The sequence below is a fragment of the Mugil cephalus genome, chromosome 10, assembly GCF_022458985.1.
Source record: "Mugil cephalus isolate CIBA_MC_2020 chromosome 10, CIBA_Mcephalus_1.1, whole genome shotgun sequence".
In the NCBI taxonomy this organism is placed as follows: Eukaryota; Metazoa; Chordata; class Actinopteri; order Mugiliformes; family Mugilidae; genus Mugil; species Mugil cephalus.
Window position 1 is genome coordinate 23209863 of NC_061779.1, and position 20097 is coordinate 23229959.

The window sequence follows — 20097 nt, forward strand, 5'->3', positions numbered from 1 at the left end:
GAGTAGATGGTGTGCTGGAGGCTGAACAAGGAACTGAACAAGGAAATGCATTTCAGATGTGAAGAGGTGTTGGGGTCTGAGTCGCTGTGGGCCACTTAATGTTTCTGGGAAGGTGCGTATCAAGTTACGCACTCATGCCCTTGACTATGGTGCAGGGTCCAGAGCTATGCCGTAGCAAGTAACATGCAAACTATAAATTACGGGAGAACAGCAATAGATCAGTGCATACCAGCCCTATATATATATATATATATCTTATTGGCAGACTATTGACAGACTTGCTTTAGAAGGTGTGTCCAAACCTTTGACTGATACTGTATGTGTGCACCTACAAGGAATATGACTCCTGAAACTTTTCCTCTCTTGTACAAAAGACACAGAACTTAAACAAGTGCAAGAATAAATCTTGACCATCTGTACAACATAATAGCAGATATATACAAAGAACCAGGAGTTTGTACAGTGCACATATATACAATTAATTACAGTGACAGTCCATGTGAAAGGTCTCACACTCAAAGTGAGCTTGATCTCTCTTGTCCACCGAGCTTACAGTTGCAGCAAATGTACGTTTTCTGAAAATAGATATAACTGTTTGAAATAGATTTTCTAATGCAGAAAAAATGCACACTTAGCCTCACAAATTAAAGGTTTAACAATTCAACACTCTCAAATATTCATACAAACCCATAAGTAATGACAACTACTAAGTGTAGTCCATGTAATCTTCTTGCTCCCCAGAGAGCAGTTTGTCCGGCTTTCTTTATTTCCCGCAACATGGAACCTAATTCGGTGTGTCAATATGTGTGTGATGTGTGTGCAGCCGAGTGTGTAAATGGGAGAGCCCGAGCATTTCTTTCTTCAGACAGCATGCCACGTACGATAAGGCGCCTGCTGACAATACTGGGGGATGCTGTGTGTCACAACGGGATGGAGTCGAGAGCTCCGGCACAGCGCTGTTACTGGCACAGGAATTCCATAAGAGCAAGGAAACGCGCTGCTGTTACACAACCCGCTGCCAGCGAAATGCACAGGTGCGCTTCATGTTCTATTCGCCCCCTGCCTCTGTCACTCCCAAATGTTCATGAATGATTCATTTAATTTTATTTAATTATGAGGGCCAAAGAGGGAGAACGCAGAAGGGGGGAGGGGGGGAGTGAGAGGTTGGGATAAACCATACCACTGATGTATGTATGATGACTTGGCTGCACATGTTCGCCCACACATACACACAAACACCCATAAGAGTGCTCGCTGGAGTAGATGTCCCACGGCGCCTTGTGAGTGCGCATTTGCTGCGTGTGACTTGATGTGTGTGTTTATGTAGATGACATCACTCCGCATAGGCACGGGGCCAGACAGGATTTCTCTTGGTCCTGTGCTGCCTGTCTTGCGGGGAGGAGCGGCTGCTCAGAGCGCCGTTTCAACTGAGCAATGATGACTAATGATGGCACACAAACAAATGGGGCCAGAGAGGCGGGCAAACAACAGCAGACAGCAACAGCGATACTCGAGCTACATGGAGCCTTCATACCGAACAAAGAAAAACGTATACACAAAGCTGTAACCGGTCTTAGCAGATTATCCAGAACATCTCAACAGAAATACTGCTGGAAAAGGAACAGGATATCAATCTTCTATGTAGTTCAAGCACTTGGTCTACGCTGCATTGGACAAAAGCACCAAATTAAAGGAACTCAATGAAAATGCTCAACTAACATTCATGCAAAATAATGGTCTGATTGCCTACAATTTAAATGCAAATGAACAAATTGTGGCTTTAATTAAATTTTAAACCCAGGCGATGGTATCTCTCATAATTTTAATTACAGGAAAAATCGACTGATGTTCACATCGTATTGTTCCCGGTTCTGCTGACAGGTTTTTTAAAATAAGGTTCTACTTATAATATGTACGGCAGAGTAGTTGAATGATTTTTGGTATTTATCAAAATGGAAGCATGAGTTATATCCAGTGCTGTAAAGCCAGAGAGAATGTCGGGTTCCATGTATGTGCTTACTTGTGTGGTGTGCCAGGTTTGACTGGGCAGTGTTGCTTCTTATCAAAAAAGCGCTGGGCTCACAAAAAATTACAACAACAGCATTTGATACTGTGATCAAACACTAGCTGACTTTGCAGCACATAAGCATTAAAGAGTACTAAAATAACCCTGCAAACATACTGATTCTATCCAACTAATAATAAACCCTTTGATGTGTAGATATATATATAACTGAACATTTACATTGTTAAGTCCTCGGCCCTGATTTTAACGGTTTTGTAAATTTGTTGGTTTCAGATGCTCACCGTTCACCGAGTGTGAAGCCCTCTTGTTTTCATGTCTACACGATCCATGTTTATTGTTTATTGCATGTATGCCCATTAACTGCTGCCATGGCAACCACTAATCTTCCAGGGGTCCAGGACCCAGTGCTCCAGTCTTATGCACTCAAAATAGCAAGTATAAGAGCAGAAGAACTTGATTTAAAACATGCCTGAGATACTGAGTCTTACATACACTTTCAGTGCACAGTGAGTTTGCAAATACCAAGTGACAGATCCATGTGAGAGCAGAGTGTAATGTCTGCGTTTGATGTTGCTGTCCATGGTGCTGAAACCACATTTTGGTTTACATTGTTGGCTGAGTAAAAGCTCAGACTGCAAGGTTTAATAGAGGGGTTAGACTACACAACCTTATCATGCACTGTCACATGACAATTCATTTGGAGTCTTTTATAAATAAATATTCAACTTTTCGATATGAACCCACCGTTGGACTCAACGAAAGATCAGTCATGCCAGATACTGTACTTTTCTCAGGAGCCAGGACTTTAGGCCTTATTGTTTATTCCAGTCCAACATATACTAATACAATACAGCTTTTTGGGTGAGCATTTCACTCAGTTTATTTGTTTTATGTCTGATCCAATTTGCTACACCTGATAAGGGAGCCACCCACCCACGGTGGGCTTCCACTGGTTTGAGCATCTTAAGTTTCACTTCAAAAAAGAAAAAGAAAGAAAAGTGAGTGAGCCGGTGAGATGAGGGCTGAGGGGATTTCCAGGCACGGATAGCAGCAGAGGAAGAAAAATGTGTTGTGGCTTTGGGGTCTGCTGGTAAAGAGAGCGTGGGATTGTTCGGAATATATAAGGGCAGTTTTTAGTGCTGTCTGGGTGCATGGATGTCCTGAAGGAATCTGAACCCTAGTGGAGAATAATAAGGAAGGTGTAGGTAGCGGAGGGCTGCGGGAGCTGTAGGAGCTCCAAGTAAAATGTGTTCCAGACCTCAGGACAGAGCAGGAGGCAGGAGTAACCGCTGGTCCTATAATGAGAACTCACAAGCGTATGCATGTACATGCATGTTTCAGCTCAACATGAGTGGCGCAAAAGTGTCAGTGTACACGGAAGTGTGCATGCATGTGTGTGTGTGTGTGTATGTGTGTGTGTGCGTGTATTTTGGGCCATTTTTCTTGTTTTGAGGGGCAGGCGAGTGTGTGTGTGTGTGTGTGTGTGTGTGTGTGTGCATGTGTGTCGGGGCAGCCATGTCCTAGCTGCAAGTGATCATAGGGCCATCAGCCCAGAAGACAGTAACAAGGCCTGATGCTCACCCACTCACAACAAGCCCTGCAGGGAGTCAGTCAGTCCACACACACACACTCTCCATCATCCTCGATCACCCACTCTTCACTGCTTGTCAGCTTTCAACATCTTGCATGATACTCTGGCAAAGTCTGCACTAGTTTCCTCCAGCAAACCGGAATATACACACATATGGTAAAATACACACAAACACACACCAGACACACACAACTTCATGTGTCTATCACTGAAAGGATTTTTCTTTGACATAATGCATTCCATAGCCCCTAAGCCTAACCCTGGCCACAACCTAATTGTCAAAAAGCTGTGCGGCCCAGAAAAGTTACCCCACAAAGTTGGTATTCAGCAAGAGTTTGGCCCCCACAGCTTAATAAACAAAGATCTTGCATTGATGTTGGGAGAGTCTGACCACTGCACAAAGCCTTCTCCAGCTCATCCCAAAGATTCTCAGTGGAGTTAAGGTCTGACCAATCCATGTGTGAAAATAATGTCTCATTCTCCCAGGGAAGAAAAATCCATAGATTGAATAACTTGGTCATTCAGTATATTCAGGTAGTCAGCTGACCTCATTCTTTGGGCATAATTTTGCTGAACCTAGACCTGAGCCACTGCAGCAACCCCAGATCATAGGACTGTCTCCTCAGGCTTGTGCAGTAGACACTAGGCATGATGGGGCATCCATTTATCTGCCTCTCTTCTTACCCTGATGCCCCATCACTCTGGAACAGGGTCAATGTGGACTCATCAGACCACATGACCTTCTTCCATTGCTCTAGAGTCCAATCTTTATGCTCCTTAGCAAATTGAAGCCTTTATTTCTGGTTAGCCTCACTGATTAGTGGTAGAAATGCTCTAACATTCACTATTAAACATAGCCCTGAGTTCTACTGTTGTTTATTATTCCATTTAAGTGATCGCAGACGACAATCAGGATTTTTTCCCCACCACACTTCTTCCTCGAATACAATGGTTCCCCACTATCCTTCAAGTTATTAATATATATTTCTTAATACAATTTTAGAATTTTCTGCTTCAATCTCCTTAGATGTTTTCTCTGCTTGACGCAGGCCAATGATTTGACCCTTCTCAAACAGACTAACATCTTAACCACAACCACAGGATCTGTTTTTTCACATGGTGGTTTAAGACATGAGAAGCTACACATTGCATCAGTTGGAGTTAAATAACTTGTTGCTAGCTGAAAGATAATCGTCCATGCAGTAATTATCCAAAAGGAGGCATGTACCTATTTGCTTAGTTAAATCCAGGTGGCGACTTTTTTTTTTATTTGGCATTGTATATGTATATACTCTTAGCTCTTAGTATCTGACACAGGCTGTTACATATAACTTAGATACAAAGGTTCCAATGGTTGGCATCTCTCCTTGACCTTCAGTGTAACCTCCCACAGCTTCTGAGCAGCATGTAGCCAGGCCGACAGGCCAACAAGTAAACAAGCAAAAAGCCTTTCCATATTTCATGAGCTATGATGGGAAGATACAGTGAATAAATATAAGGCAGGATGCAGAGGAAGATCCACACTGGGTTATCATAATTACTGGACAGCTCGTCTTTTAGGGCTGTATGAGGATTTCTTGTTTTTTTATTTTTAACAGCGCCATGAGTTAAAATACAGGAGTCCATGTACATATTTTGTGGCCCAACAGACCTTTTATCTTTACACATCACTTGTTTTCATCTAAAAAAATTAAATTGAGTCAAGTTTGATTCACAGAGCAACCTAAAACATTTTCTATGACCCATGGGTGAATGCAACTGCAAATAATCTTGGCAGGACATTTCTGACCCTTAACACCAAAGATGACACTTTCTTTTCTTAGAGAATTTACTACAATGGTCAAAAATTATTTTGTAGTGTTAAAATAGCTGATCTTGAGGATTTCATGAAGCCTTGTCCCCATAAAAACAAGGATAATGTACTTTTCACACATTTTAACTTGCAAATATGTTAAGTCCAATGCGATCCTAGGGTTAAATAATGTCTTTACACATATATGTTACCATATGCACACACACATATATACATACACACAGAGAGACAGCACAGATGCACTAATCATGGGTGCACAAGCAGTACAAGATCCATAGAGGTCAAGAGCTACCAGTACACCGGGTCAGCGTAAATGAAGAGGAACAACCAAGTGGCTGAAACATCTGTACCCGGTATGGAATAATCCCAATGGGCCACACCACAGGAGGTGGTTATCTGACTGACAAACAGGTCCTGGTTAACCAACCAGACATGGTGGTGGACAAAGAGCAGAGAGGGTGGTGGTGATAGATGTGGCGATACCAGCTGACGCCAACATCAGAAAGAAGGAATATGAAAAGGTTGAGAAGTACCAAGGGTTGAAAGAGCAGCTGGAATGGATGTGGGAGGTTAAGGCGAACGTGATCCCTGTGGTATTAGGGAGGACTCGGGGCAGTGACCCCAAAACTAGTAGAGTGGTTCCAACAGATCTCTGTCTTCCAATAATACAAAATAAAATGCACAAAGGAGGAGAATAAGATTGTGTTTCAAAATAAGAGTCACAGAGCTGAAAAAGCTAGTTTTCCACTGTTAGTTGAGTAATCACATGTTAACCTAGCAGGTTCTGTTGGAGCAGTGGGGTCTGAGCAAGTCTGCTGACCCAGAGATACCCACCCAGTGCTTAAGGCAGTCAATTAAAATTGCATGATCAACTGTGTCAAACTGTGCCGTACTTTTTAAGAAGGCAATCTTTGGCATCTGCTGTCAAAAGGAGGCCATTTGTTACTTTCATCAGGGCTTTTTTTGTGAGCTACATGGCACTGTGAAACGTGACTCAAATTTATATGAATGATGGTGAAGACATACATTTGGTATGTAGAAACCATTAGCATATTACTGTGAGGAAAAACCTGTCCTGGACCATAATTGTCACAGAACGTGTGATTTTCCGTGGCCATCTGGTCCTACTCTGTCTCAAAGCGGTGTGTGAATTCAGCGACTTCAAATGGAAAAAAACAAAAAATGGAAACGCTGATGAAAAAGTGGCATGAATTCTTGTCTTTTATTTAGCAGGGAGAAGGCTTACATCTCCCTCTGTGCAAACCATGAATATTTCAGTCTTAACTTTGCTCCAGCACTTCACTCGCACCTACATGATACACAAAAATACACTATGACCAACACACACACACCAAGATGCATAAGTCAATTGTTAACTTACAGGTCAAAGCGTAGATTCTGCCTCTCCTCAAAGAAATAGTCCAGGATGAATTTGCGGACAAAGTCAGGGTTGAGGGTGTTGTCTATGACTTCTGTCCTGCCAAACTAGAAGACAAAAAAGACAGATGATATCTAGCTGCATAATTCATTTCATAAATGACTGTATTAAAAAAAAAAAAAAAAAATCCAGGACAAAAAATCTGCCTGAAGGGCTTATGATTACATTCCTGAGATAAATACTTACTTTGTACGCCTTTGTTTGGCAACTATAATCTCAACATATTTAAACACATTTCCTACTAATAATGTGAAAAAAAGGATCAAAACACTAGTAGTGTTTACTGTAATACTGTAGTATTCATGTACCAAAATCCCAATTTGAAAAATGTTAAGTAACATCCAGTTCACCAGAATAAGCACTGAGCCTGAGTTTAAAAAGGACATCTTGATGGAGATAAGCCAGTTGCTACCATTATGATATTATGATGATTAGTTGTAACTTTTCTCTCCATTACTCATCCACATCTTGATTTTTTTTCTCGAATTATAAATTAAAGCTTCAAAGGGCTACATGTGGGCGTGGTGGGCATGGTCAAATCCTTAATCTGGCCATGTGAGTACATGCTGACTTAAAGTAAGGACACACCAAACTGACATCAAACTATTATTGGCAAAAAGGAGCCACAGCGGCATCACCGAAAAGTTGCAATCAATTAAAATGCCAAAAGTTCGGCTTGGAGATTACTCTTCATATCAGCAGGAGGCAGTAGTTTGTATCCATCATTATAGTAGAAAAGGTAGGATTAGCTAGAAGGCTAAGGAAAGGAAAACAACCTGAGGGACAGCGTGTGTCTTATCTGCGCCACAAGTAGAACGGACATTACGTACGAGATTAAAAAAGCTGTGCCATTATCCATCTTGTCTGAAATGCCAGTCTGCCGCAAGAACGACTCCAGTTGTTGACTATATGACTAATAAGTCAACCAGAAAGGGGGCCGTATTAACATGGTATTAACCCACTGAAAAGACACATATCGCCACCTAGTGTGGAGGAGGAGGACATGTTCCTGTCAGTTATTCGACTTTCTCCATTCCATGTAAACTGTGCATGCATCGTCAGGACCAGGACCAGGACCAGGGTCATACTTCCTCCATTTTCTACTCACCCCAGACTCCTGTGTCCTCTCTCACTTTAACTTGAGGTAGCCTACTAAATATTGATCCATTTTGCCCCTCGCATGCACTGTAGTTAGCTGACCAGATTTTTACACTCTTGTTTTCAAGTTTATTTTTCAGATCAGATCTCTCCCTCACTCTGATTCGTTCCACCACCAATTCAGCACTGACTGAAAAGCCACCAACAGAGGTCTGACTAGTGGCAATGGAGCAGGACACACTGCCAGAACTAGGGTCACAGACCCCCACTGAACCGGAAAACAGCCAGCCATCAACTCAGTGTGTCACAGCCCTCAGTTACACAGATGAACTGACCAATCTGAAAAACGGATACTGACTCAGCATGAGAGGATATTTGGACTTCTTGGATGCCAAGTCCAAAAATAGAACCACTGGAAAAACTAGGAATTGGCTGGATAAGATTTTTAAACATCTGAAAAACTTAACATGTGGGATCATTTTATCGAATTTGCCTGAAACTAACAAGAGACAAAAAGATGAACCCAAACAGACTGAAATAGCAGTAGCACAAAATACATTATAATTGTAGAACTGGGATCCTACATGGTGTCTCACTGAGAACTCAGATGGCCTCAATAGACCTGTAGGGCAACTAATTTAGTCACACAAACTGCTTCATGGTATTCACACTTCATGAAAACAGCACAGCATAGAACAAGTAAATAAAATGACCAAAACTGTCTTGGGTTAATTGTGGGGGGAAAAAAACAAAACAACAACATTAATTGACATTGTTTTATAATTTAACAATGTGGCTCATGGGCTTTCCAAAAAGTCACACACCGCATCAGTATGGCTTGCTGAAGTGCTGCATTGCTGCCCTTTATGAGCAACTCCCCCACCACCCCACCCTTGTACTCACCTCTCTCCATTCCCTGTTGGCTATTCCTTGAGTGTACAGGACACAAACTGTTGAATTACAAACAGAGGAGAAGAGAGAAACAAGGGGGGGTTAGATTGATTGGAGCATTTAACAGCTGAGAGCGTGTTCTTTCCCTGGACCTCAACATGAGAGGGAAAACGCCCTAATTAAATGTCACAAGAACTCTGCCTTGCAGCATGATGGTATTTCCGAGAAGGGAACAAGAGGGAGTGAAGGGGAGGATGTGGATGTGGATGGGACTAGTGATTGTTTGTGTGGGCAGAGGACGAGCTCCCCATACTGACATTCATCTCCATCTGAAGGAGTCCTGGAGTGTTGTTTGACAACGGACAAGGAGCGGGAACAAAATGAAGCAATCAGCCGGCACTAAAGTGACATTTAATTTACGTTCCAAGAGCCTTCACTTTATTCACACACATCTGTCACATGGCGGTGACCGACAACTCTGAAAACCCCAGGGACCGCACACAAATCTTTGGTTTGACTCGTAACAAAACATGATGTAAGAGGGAATCTTTGACGTTCTAGATACTGTAGCTGCTGTACTACAGTGATTTTTACAGTTTTTCACCTTGAAGTTAGGGTTTGAGATTTTTCAGTTACATTCCAACAGGAGAGGGCACAATTGGGGATGAATGTAAACAATGTGTCAACATATTGTACAATAATAAACTTATTAACATATTAAATGATGACCATGAGTCATTGCAGCCTTACATTAGCCACTACATATTTCTGTGCTAACGCTTAACCACAATATTGACTGATGAAACTAACACATACATTTACAAAAAAAGATCCAGTTTTCCACAAATGTGGCACATGTTTGTCAATGGTTGTGGTACCATTGTACATCTAGACTAACAAACTTAGTGGCAGCTGGTATGATCCAATCCTGTTCAATGATTTTAAAAGAAATTACAGTGATTCTAGTTATTTCATTGCTACCTGTTATCCAGACTGGAAAGACCTCCAAAGAAACTACATTTTTATAGGGTTGGCTGTTTACCACTTTGAACTGGTCACCATCCTCTGGGAACCATCTTAAAATGCAGCTCTTAAGGAAGGCAGGGGAACATGTTTCCAGCCCATTCCACCTGAGCAACAATGATCGCCAACTCTAAAAGGCCGCGACAGCAACCTCTGCACGTCCTTGTCCTGTTCGGTTGCACAAATGCACTAAAAAGGTAAAGAGAAAAATGCAGCGGACACGCACACGTCAGATTATGCTGAGCGCTAAGTAACCACTAAGGTGCTCGGTCCGGCTGGTAGATCATCCATGAGAGTCCCTCAGTGGGTCAAGAGGTGTATGTATTTAAAACGTAGCAGGTTTAATTTCAGCAGTCGTGCTTGTAATGCCACTGGTGTGTATTGGTTTGCCACAGTCTTCATGTTATCCAAACACATCTGTTACATGGCAGGAACTCACATGTACAGAGGTCAGTGACAAAAGTCCATCACAACGGTGTGCTGTTATTATTATTATTATTATTATTATTATTACAACATGGATTAGACATCTTCATGTACATACACACACAAAGACAAAATAAGTTTCTTCATGATGAAAATGTTTTTCTTCAGCTTGCATAAAAAAAAGTCATTAATTTTGACAAGCTTCAGGAGATGAAGATGGGAATCCACGTTTTGTCTACAGGACAGAGGTTTACTGAAGCCAAGAGGTGAATCCATTCACTTCAGCATAACAACTCCACAATAAAGGGCCTGTCAGCGAGGCGCGCGCACACAGGTAATCAGATGCATCACAGCTGCATTTGAGTTGATCTCGTGACACCTGATTATGGAGGCCACTTCTTTCACCGAGCTGTCATGCATTATCATTAACTTGCAGCATTAATTAATTGCAAATTTATGCGCGACTTAATGTATGAGCTGAGCCACCAACTGATGAAGTGACACGACTTACTTAATCACGGATTCGTTAGCAGTTCTGATGGGGAGCGAATATCATCCTTTAAAAGTCTATCCAATGAATAAGTGCCTCCCCAACAACAAAAACTAAGCATAAAACTGACTTTTATATCATTTAGAATAGAGCTCAGACACACAGTAACAATACTATTTTGTAAATGGTATGTTTTTTTTTCTGACTCACACCACATTGACAGAGGGCAAACACTAAGACGGCTAATTACCCTGCGACCAGTTGCAGAAGTGCTTAAACTTGCCGTGTTTTGCCTGACGGTGGCTTGGGATGCAGCGCGCGCTGCACTGTAGACGCGCATGAGCGAGCCGGGGCTCAGCTGTTGGATTCTACAGCCGTCCTTTAATCTTGCCATGATGCATCGGATGACACATGGTTTCTGCGTTATTGTGCGGGGGGGGGGATACGTCAATCACACGCCTGGAAATAGCGATGCATCAGTGCTGGTGCACTTTCAGCTCTCGCAATTCATCAGGCTGATGATGAGGGCAGGAGGCTGACAATGCTTCGGCACCTCTTCCACCCTCTGCGCTTTGAAAGGAGGGAATACTGACGGAGCACACCTTCATAATTCCTGTCTGCTTAATGCCCTTTTCCAATCTGTTGAAGCGGACTGATCAAAGCACATCTACCTTCATGCACTGCAGGAACAATGGCTTTAATACACACACATATATATATTTATTTATATATATAAACAGATGAACGTGCACAAAGGAGAAAACACTGTTGTTGTTTAGCTTTATAAGCTAATGTGAATATGGTACGTGAGCTCGCCTGAGGCCCCCCCGGTTGTGTGCGCTTTTAACGTGTGTGTGCGTGGCTCTGCCGAGGCAGTCTAATGCCGTGTGACTGGGGCCAGTGCTGTCAGCAGAGCAGAGACATGGACGCAGCACAAGTGCCTCCTTGCATAAACGTTGGAGCGGCCAGGGATGTTCATCCTCCGTTCCCACCGTCTGACATTTAAAGGCCCAATCCGCGACTCTGGGAGCTCATCAATTATGGGTTTACACACCGCCTAACCCGGGTTAAAAACACCACAGGGGTCACAGTTCAGCGCTCGGGTGGCGCAAACGCTGAATGTCTAGGGAATCAAGCAGGACGATGCTGGAAGAACGAGCGCCAAAAGCAAATGGACAAATGAAGGGTAAAAAAAAAAGAAAAAAAGATATGTCAATGTTATCGTTTCAACATACCCCAAAAGTCAGCGTTTTCCTCCTACCATGATATTTTTAGGGAGCTGGGAACAGACAGTGGTGTCACTGTTTGTTACCAAAAGCAAAGGAATGACAGATGAAAACAGCAAAGAACATACTTTAAAATCCACAAGCTTGTCTTCTGCGCACACGTGTGCTGTCTGCGTGAGTATGGCAGGATCTCGTTCCATGCCTTTTTTTTGGTTTGTCAGAAAAAGAAAGTTAATGTATTAGTTCCTTTCTACTAACAGTGCACAAGTAAAAAAAAAACAAAAAAAAAGCTGTATTTCCTTCACTGAAACAGGAAGTTGCCTACATCTGGACCTCACAGACATGGATCATTACAACAGCCCCGGGCTACGTTCAACACAACATTTTCATATGTTTCTTGTGGAAAGACCTGGTGCTTCTCCACATACAGAAGAGACAAACGCTCAGAGGCAAATTCAGATGTCCAGTATCACATCTGAACATTGTTCTACAGTCATGTCTGTGGTCTGTTTTGGTTGACAGAAAGGTTTTTCTTAAAGACCCACAAAATCCCCAAATTCTTCTTCTTCTTGATCGTCATCTGTTTCTTCTTCACTTATATAAAACTTCCAGTTTTATATGAATCAAATAACGTCTGTTCAGTTCACTTTCTGTTGTATTTTTTTATATATATATGAAAGGAGGAAAGGCATGTTTCCCTTTTAAATTGAAAATCAAATAAACTCTTTTATTTTCTGCCTTACCAAAACTTGAAATACTAAAAAGTAGACGGGCCAGATCTGTTCTCAGTTTAGTAACCAGTTGGGTTCCATATAAAGTAGCCTAGTTGAGGAAAACAAAGCCGAAACAAGGGCTATACCATGTACATGCCAACACCTGAACGACTGAGAACCTTCACAGACTCAAATGCCCAGTGTCTTCTAAGCTGAAGTAGCCTTCGAGAAACCCAAATAAAATCATATGAAACTGGCTTAACTTAAATCAGAGATTGAAGACGCACAGATGGACACAAGTAACTGTTCCACCTGTCAACACTGAGACCTTTCCCCTGTCGTTTAACAAAAGGGCGATTTAATAATGCGCAGGCTCTTTGTTCAGCTCGGTCGGTGAATGTGTGGGACACTCATAGGATGAAATTATACCCACAGGTGTGATTAATTCGGTACGATGCGCCTCACCTGAGGGCTGAAGTCAAATATACGCTCAGTGACGTGAAAAAGCCTTCCTCTTTCCCAGCTTTCTTTCTTTCTTTCCTTCCATGGATGAATATTATGGACAGGAGAGGCTCCAGGGTTGCCTTCCACTTAATTTTCTTTCACGGTGACGCACGTCTCGCAATCAAGTCCATTATCTGGCTTTCAGCGGTGGTGGTATGACAACGCGTTTGAGTCAAGAGGAGCTTTAAGGTCTGACAGCGAGCCTTCGCTTTTACATGCTAGCCACACGCCCATCCAGTCCCTCAAATGGAGATCTCAGCGCGCACGTTTACAAGGCGGAATTTCGGTGGGATATCGTTTCACGTTTCCTCGCCATGGCCGATTGTTGCGGGGTCGCAGGCTGCGCCTTTAAAAACCACTGGACCAGTTGCCAAATTGAACCCCTGCTGTCAGGCGAGTGAGGAGTGTGTGTGTGTGTGTGTGTGTGTGTGTGTGTATCTTTTCATCTGTAGGAGGGAAATGACTGGTTTGTGTGTGGAGATGATCTGGTTCCCCTCACTCACACCGGGAGCAGAGAACAGTGACGAATACGACCCCTGACATATGCAAATGTCTCCTGATTCACACAGGCGAGGCGGAGAGAGACAGAAAGAGAATGCGTGCGTGCAGTTAAAATCTGCCCGCATGTAGTCTCGTGTCATAACTGTTATCACGTCCCTATAAGCACCGCATTGTATTGAAAACCTTGAAAAACAGCAGGTATGTTGAATGTGATTACACATGTGTGATTTTGAATGAAACCGAAATAAAAACAAATTTAAAATAAATAAATAAATGAATAAAAAGCTGCCTGCATGGTGGATGTTTGTCTGTGGATAGAATTTAACGTCCACGTGTGCCTGCGTAGGTGAATGTGAATGCGGGTCTGTGTTTTCAGCCTACTTGGAGCTGCCGTGTGGGTTTGTGTGTGTGCGCGATGAGAGGCAAGCTTACTTGGATCAGACTTGGAGAACGTGTCTCTATCCAGAAGGTTTCTGAAAAAGAAGGAAACAAAGAGACATGAATCTCCCGCGTCAACACGGGAAGTGAAACTAGAAAATCCATCGCATCATTAAAACTAATTAGCTCCCTCACTGACCCAGACAACGTGTTTACCCATAATCCCCCTCTGACTTGATTAACAAAACCCCGTTTCATCCCGTTGTTCAGGAAGCCACATTAAGCAGACTATGAAATCAAGCTTAAAGTGGAGCCCATGTATATTTCAAATGTACATAGAAAACAGCAGAAAAGAGGACCAGTTTTTCACTTTTTTGCGGCACAGAGGAGGCCGCCATCAAATTTACATGACACTCCAGTCTTTGCTCTTTGCACAGGGAGGAACAAATGCACCGAAAAGTCCCATCACGGAGCAGATGCTCGGCGCTGCTGAGGTACTCCACGGCTAAACAGCTCAGAAGGAATTAAATATGCACATAAAGATGACAAGTTCCAACTGCCCGAGACCAGAGACAAAGGAAATCGAGGAGCAGCTCGGCCTCGGAAAAAAAAGGGAGACCTGTCCTAAAGCGTCACCAGGTTTTAGCGGCTTTAACGTTGCGTCCAGGTCTCAGGCGGGGGCCGCCAAGAGTTCAGCGACACCTCTAGGGGCTTCAGTGAACCCTGCCCTCTGCTCGCTCACTCAGCTGAGTGAATGTTATATTAGAACTCCATGAACATTTCATAGAGTTAACCCAGAAAAAAGTAGATGAAATCATATGGATGCTTGGCTGTCGGGAATGACGTTGTGGGGCAACTGAAAGGGTTTTACATCCCATCAAAATATAATATAGACATAAATTTTAGAACTGCACTCTGTTAAATGGATATTTTAAATCGGATTAGGCATTCATTGGACTCGGCGCTGGGAAACACCTTCAAACCAAATCATTGGAACAACCTGCAAACAGCCTTACAGCTGTCTAAAGTTAAGCAGCTACTGTGTTGGATTATGTTTTATCTGCATGTTTTAAGAGTCGCAGGGTCGTCTTGTTTTTAAAAATCAAGACAAAGCTTTACAAGGTTGAATCTACAGGCGCTGGTAATTAACAGAAAATGTCACAAGTAAAACACTAAACATGTCTAAATGTAACTACATTAGAAACAAGGACAATTCTAAAGACGCCACATCCTCCAAAAGGACTCCAGCTTCATCGTAGGTATGGGAGAAAAAATGGGAGAAATTACAAGTTTCTATAGACAGTTTGTGTCCATTGTGAAATCTCACTGCTCTTACAACCCATTCTGGTGACTTTTAAAGCCTACTGGGTAGATGTGCATCCCTAAAAGACGGACTTTGTGCGTGGAGTATCACTTTAAGTGGCGTGATTTCCTCCACATTGTTCACCGCTGACAGAGAAAAGAGATGAAGGGAGAGAGCTCCAGCTATCATGCTGGCTGCAGGGTGAGCACTCCGTCCTCCGTCCCTTCCCGTGTGACAGGCGGCGAGTGTCTTGAAGCTGTTGACGGCGAGTGATCTATCTGGATCAGGCACGCGTGTTGTGCTGATCCCAGTGTGGCCCAGATGGTAAAACGGCCACGCTCCGCTGCTCAGCTGCCAAGGCACGCCCACCGGCCCTTCCCAAGCTTTGAGAAGTTAAATAAATCATAATACGAGATGGAACTGAGCCTAGTCATATCGGAGCTGTGTTTTATGACTGGCAGAGCATCTCAGAGGCTGTGTAGGAGTGAGAAGTGGGCGACTTCACCTGCCAAATGGGATAAATGTCCGATAAAGTGCAATACTGTACCCGGTTGGCTCCCGGAGGAGTATGCACGGAGGCAGGGAACAAGATGCAGTGAAGGAAGGAAAGAGGAATAAAAAAAATAAAAAAAAAAAAAGCTCTGAACACAGCACGCAACTGCATGTGCGTGTGTGCTCGCAGGCAGAAGTGCACACACTTCTACGGATATGGTAACCTCCACATGATTCATGCGCACCCGAGGGCTTCCACCTGGCCCTGATAGCAGTGGGCGACTCCGTAAAAAGCCCTTTCCTCCACGGGCAGCCTGGGAAACTTCCGGGCTGTCCGAGCAGAGTGCCTCGCAGCTCATCAAACATTTAGGAACGCGGTCCCTCCTCAACACCAGAATTACATTTTAAATCCCACCAGTTACATCACAGCCACATAAACACGGCAGCTGGAGCTTTAAATACCCGTGTGGGAGCGTGGGAGTGGGGACTTCCATCGCTGAGAGGATCTGAGAGGAAATTTTTTTTAAGACGTGCACATGGAGAAAAAATAAATAAATGCAATGCAGTGAAGCTGTTGTTGTTGTTGAAAGCAGTGCATTTGGCTTTAAATGGTAGGGCTGCTTATAGAAGAACAGATTAATTAATGCTAATTAATGGCAAAATGTAGTAAACAGCACCTCTACTAATTAAATCAATGTGGATAAATGGATAAATGTGAACTTTTGTGAAGAACAATATCTTTTCTCGTTTTCTTGTTCATGGATTTCACATTAAAATACGATCATTGCGAGAAAATGTTTGAATGAAAGGTTATTATCTAGTGGTAAGGAATCAAAACTACTTAGAAAACAATCCATAGATTAATCGACTATGCAAACAAATTTAATAACGCAGCCGATCAATCAACATACACCAGTTGCCTGGCTGCGTCTGAGACATTTAGTATGAAGGTCAGCATATAAATATGCCAGTATGTAAATAATGGAGTGACGGACAAGAAAAAAACAGCAGCAGCCAGAGACCAAGGCTCTGTCATAGCCCGATACCAAAACCTTGTGACCACTATATTAGACGCACCTGTGCAGCTTAAAACGATTTAACCCGAAAGCTCCGTCTTCAGAATTTGCCTACAAGCACAAACGCTTCCAGAGAGAAATGACGTCTGCCAGGAAGATGGAGAAGATTTATCCGTGGAAGTGCCAGTAACAATTGCCCATGGCAATTGTTGACCTGGCTAAAAGTCCAGGGGCCAAATTTGAAACAATGGGCAAATTTTAAAGGTCAATTTGCTACAAGCGTCCTAAAAAGGGGCAATTACCCAGCAGTGCCAAAATGTTTGCATACAGCTACGTGGGAATATAAAATGAGACATCTAAAGAAAGGATATGGATGTACTCGTGTTAGGTATGGGGCAGAGCTTAAACATCATTCCAGTCTTTTTTAAAAGACTGATCTGCTATACTATATTTGCTTGCATTATGTTTCATAATTTCTTCTGACAGATTTGATGCTAACAGATTCATATCGCTGTGCAAAAACTACCGTAAGTGCACAGATGAAAAAACAGAATGAAATCATCGACTGGTTCTCTTACAATTTCCCACCATTCACCTTCCTTCTACTCATTTAACAAACGTTACGAGATGGCTCTGAGTGCATGCATTTTTCAGCCTGCGTGGCCCTAGTGGGACTGAAAGCATTAACCCCAGCAGAGCTGCCGCCGTCAGCCTCCGCGCACTCGGCTCGGCGGGAGCACAAGTGGAAAGAAAACTTCCTCCCGTTCTCGCTTCTTAAAGTCAAAGAGCTTCCAATTGCCACGTGGGCGGTTACTCCCATTGTGTAACTTCACGTAAGCCCACCGGCTTGACATTTCAACCTCCAGGACGAATGTAGTTGAGCTTACTGTAAGAGAGGCCGTAGTGATCTGCAGAGCTACAAATGAGCTAATAAGAGGTTCCTTAAGTGAACAAAGGTGCGTAATGAACGACACAAGCTCGTCCTGCTGGCAGGATACGACCAGATCAATGCAGTAAATTGAGGCTAAATAAAACTCTGAGCTGGGACTGATCAATTCGCCTTTGAAGCACCTGAGACACTCTCTCAACTGAACGATTTTGCCAGATTCACTGTGTGAGTTTGTATGTGTCTTCAGGTTAAAGTCAAAGTGTGTCCAATAATGAACCAAAGGAATCCTGTTTAGCAGAAAGGAGCACAACATTCACAATCCATGTACATTTCACTCAATAGTGAAAGTGACTCTTTGATAGGGATGGGTACCAATACTCAGCACCATAATGGCACCAGTGCTAATGTAAATGGTAGTAACCAGACCGAAAAGTAATGCAGATTCCAGCAGCCACTGAATTTTTAATTCCCATCCCCTTAGTTCTTTGTTTCCCTCCAAGAACTTAATTGAAAATTAGTAAAGTATTTGACATCCGGTCAGTTTTTCACCTACATGGATGGAATTGAATCTTCAAAATGCCTAAGACCAAACGGTCAAAAGTCTGGTAGTACTTCACCTCAAAAGAAGCAGACTCTGTAAGAAGTGCTCCCTGTGCAAGGGAGGTAACACCTTGAATTTGATTAAACATCTGATGATGCATAGTATTTTCTTTAAAAGCCGACAAATGTATCATCTTTGATAGCCTGAAAGACCCCACACCAGTGGCAGCATCATGGCATGGAGAACAGTGTTTTTATCATCATAATTATGACAGTTTGAATTTTATTTTATATTGGTTCATTTATTTCTTAGTGGTATTTAGGTTATTTAAATGAATATTCTGATCAACTTGCAGGCCACAAAATGCCTTAAAAATAAAATGGCACCGTTTTTGGACAAAGTTTGTATTTTTCCATTCTTAAAGTAGCAGTTCAGGGACCATTTAAGCACCGGCACCATTACAAAAGTACCGGTTTGGCCCTGGACGGTACCAATCCCTACTCTTTGGTACAACAGATTTCTACAGGATGACCTTTGGAGCAAAATTCTTATTGTGTAACATCTGATTATTTCTGTCAATCATACTGCTACCTCCATCCCCAAATTTAGCCTAGAGTAGCAGCAACATAGTCATCACAATACAGTATAGCACAGGTCCTCAACGTTTTTCAGGCCAAGGACCCCAAACTGATGGAGAGATTAAGTAGTGACCCCCTACCTGCTATATGTGTTTTATATTAAACTCGGCCTAGTGCTATTTATAAAAATGCATTGTTATCACCATTTTGCATTCAATATTAAGCTATTCAAATAATACACAGGTTCAAATATTCATATTTTTATTTCAAACATGCAACAGTAGGGTGGATGTGCAATCTGGGGACTGAATAGGCTCTCGGCCAATTGCGGGGAACCTGACAGAGACAGTGTGTAATATCCGGCCTCGTGACTGGCTCAGCAGTGATAGGGGCGGGGCCTACTGTGTACAGGTGGTTTAGATTGACAGGTCTGGACTAGTGTGGCGCTTTGTGTGAAACAGTGCACTGTGAAGTAGATCCTGTTTCAATGAATGAGTGAAGTGCTGACTGAAAAATAACGTCTTCTGTCTCCATTTATCACTTTACTAAAATATGTTGAGTTAATGTGTATATAAAGAAATCTTTTGGGGGAAAATTAAAAAATATATATATATAAAAAAAAAACACACAGTACAAAAAAGATTTTGTGACCGCCCTGCACTACCCCTAGGGGGTCCACGGACCCCCTGTTGACGACGTCTGCAATACAGTTGCCTACTACAAAAGGGCTCTGATTGGTTGTAGGTCATGCGATTGCATGTGGAGACTTTTTTTGTGGCCCATAATAAAATGCGAAAGGTGTGTTACCAGACTCATATTGTGAAAGGAGTGAGCCAGACTACTCCAGGCTAACCCTATCTTCCAGCTCAGGTACACATGTGAACAATCAAACAGCTTTTGCTGAATATAATCATTCCCACTCTGCCCAAAGAAATGTTTCTCCCTCATGTGATTTCAAATGATGGGGCAAAAATTCAGACTTTGCTTTGTTCAAGCGTGAAATAAAAGTTAATTTAAAATGAGTTGGTCAATGAAGTGCATATCTCCCAAAGTTAAACGTTTTTTCTAGTACAAATTCCCCTACTTGTGTTCCCCTTGATAGTTTTTCCCGTCACAGCTGCAGCAGTAGAGAAAATCCTTTATACTAATACTTTTAACTT

General features: G+C 42.6%; 1 protein-coding gene across 1 annotated transcript in view; it reads right to left on the reverse strand.

The window, feature by feature from the left end:
- LOC125015385 (copine-8-like) overlaps nt 1-20097 on the reverse strand; it is a 65786-nt gene that overhangs the window by 35998 nt on the left and 9691 nt on the right. Inside the window, exons 2-4 of the mRNA XM_047597205.1 lie at nt 14173-14213; nt 8870-8916; nt 6812-6915 (exon numbers count right to left, since the gene is read on the reverse strand). Coding sequence (XP_047453161.1) covers nt 6812-6915; nt 8870-8916; nt 14173-14213 — 192 coding nt within the window. The remainder of the gene's footprint in view (nt 1-6811; nt 6916-8869; nt 8917-14172; nt 14214-20097) is intronic.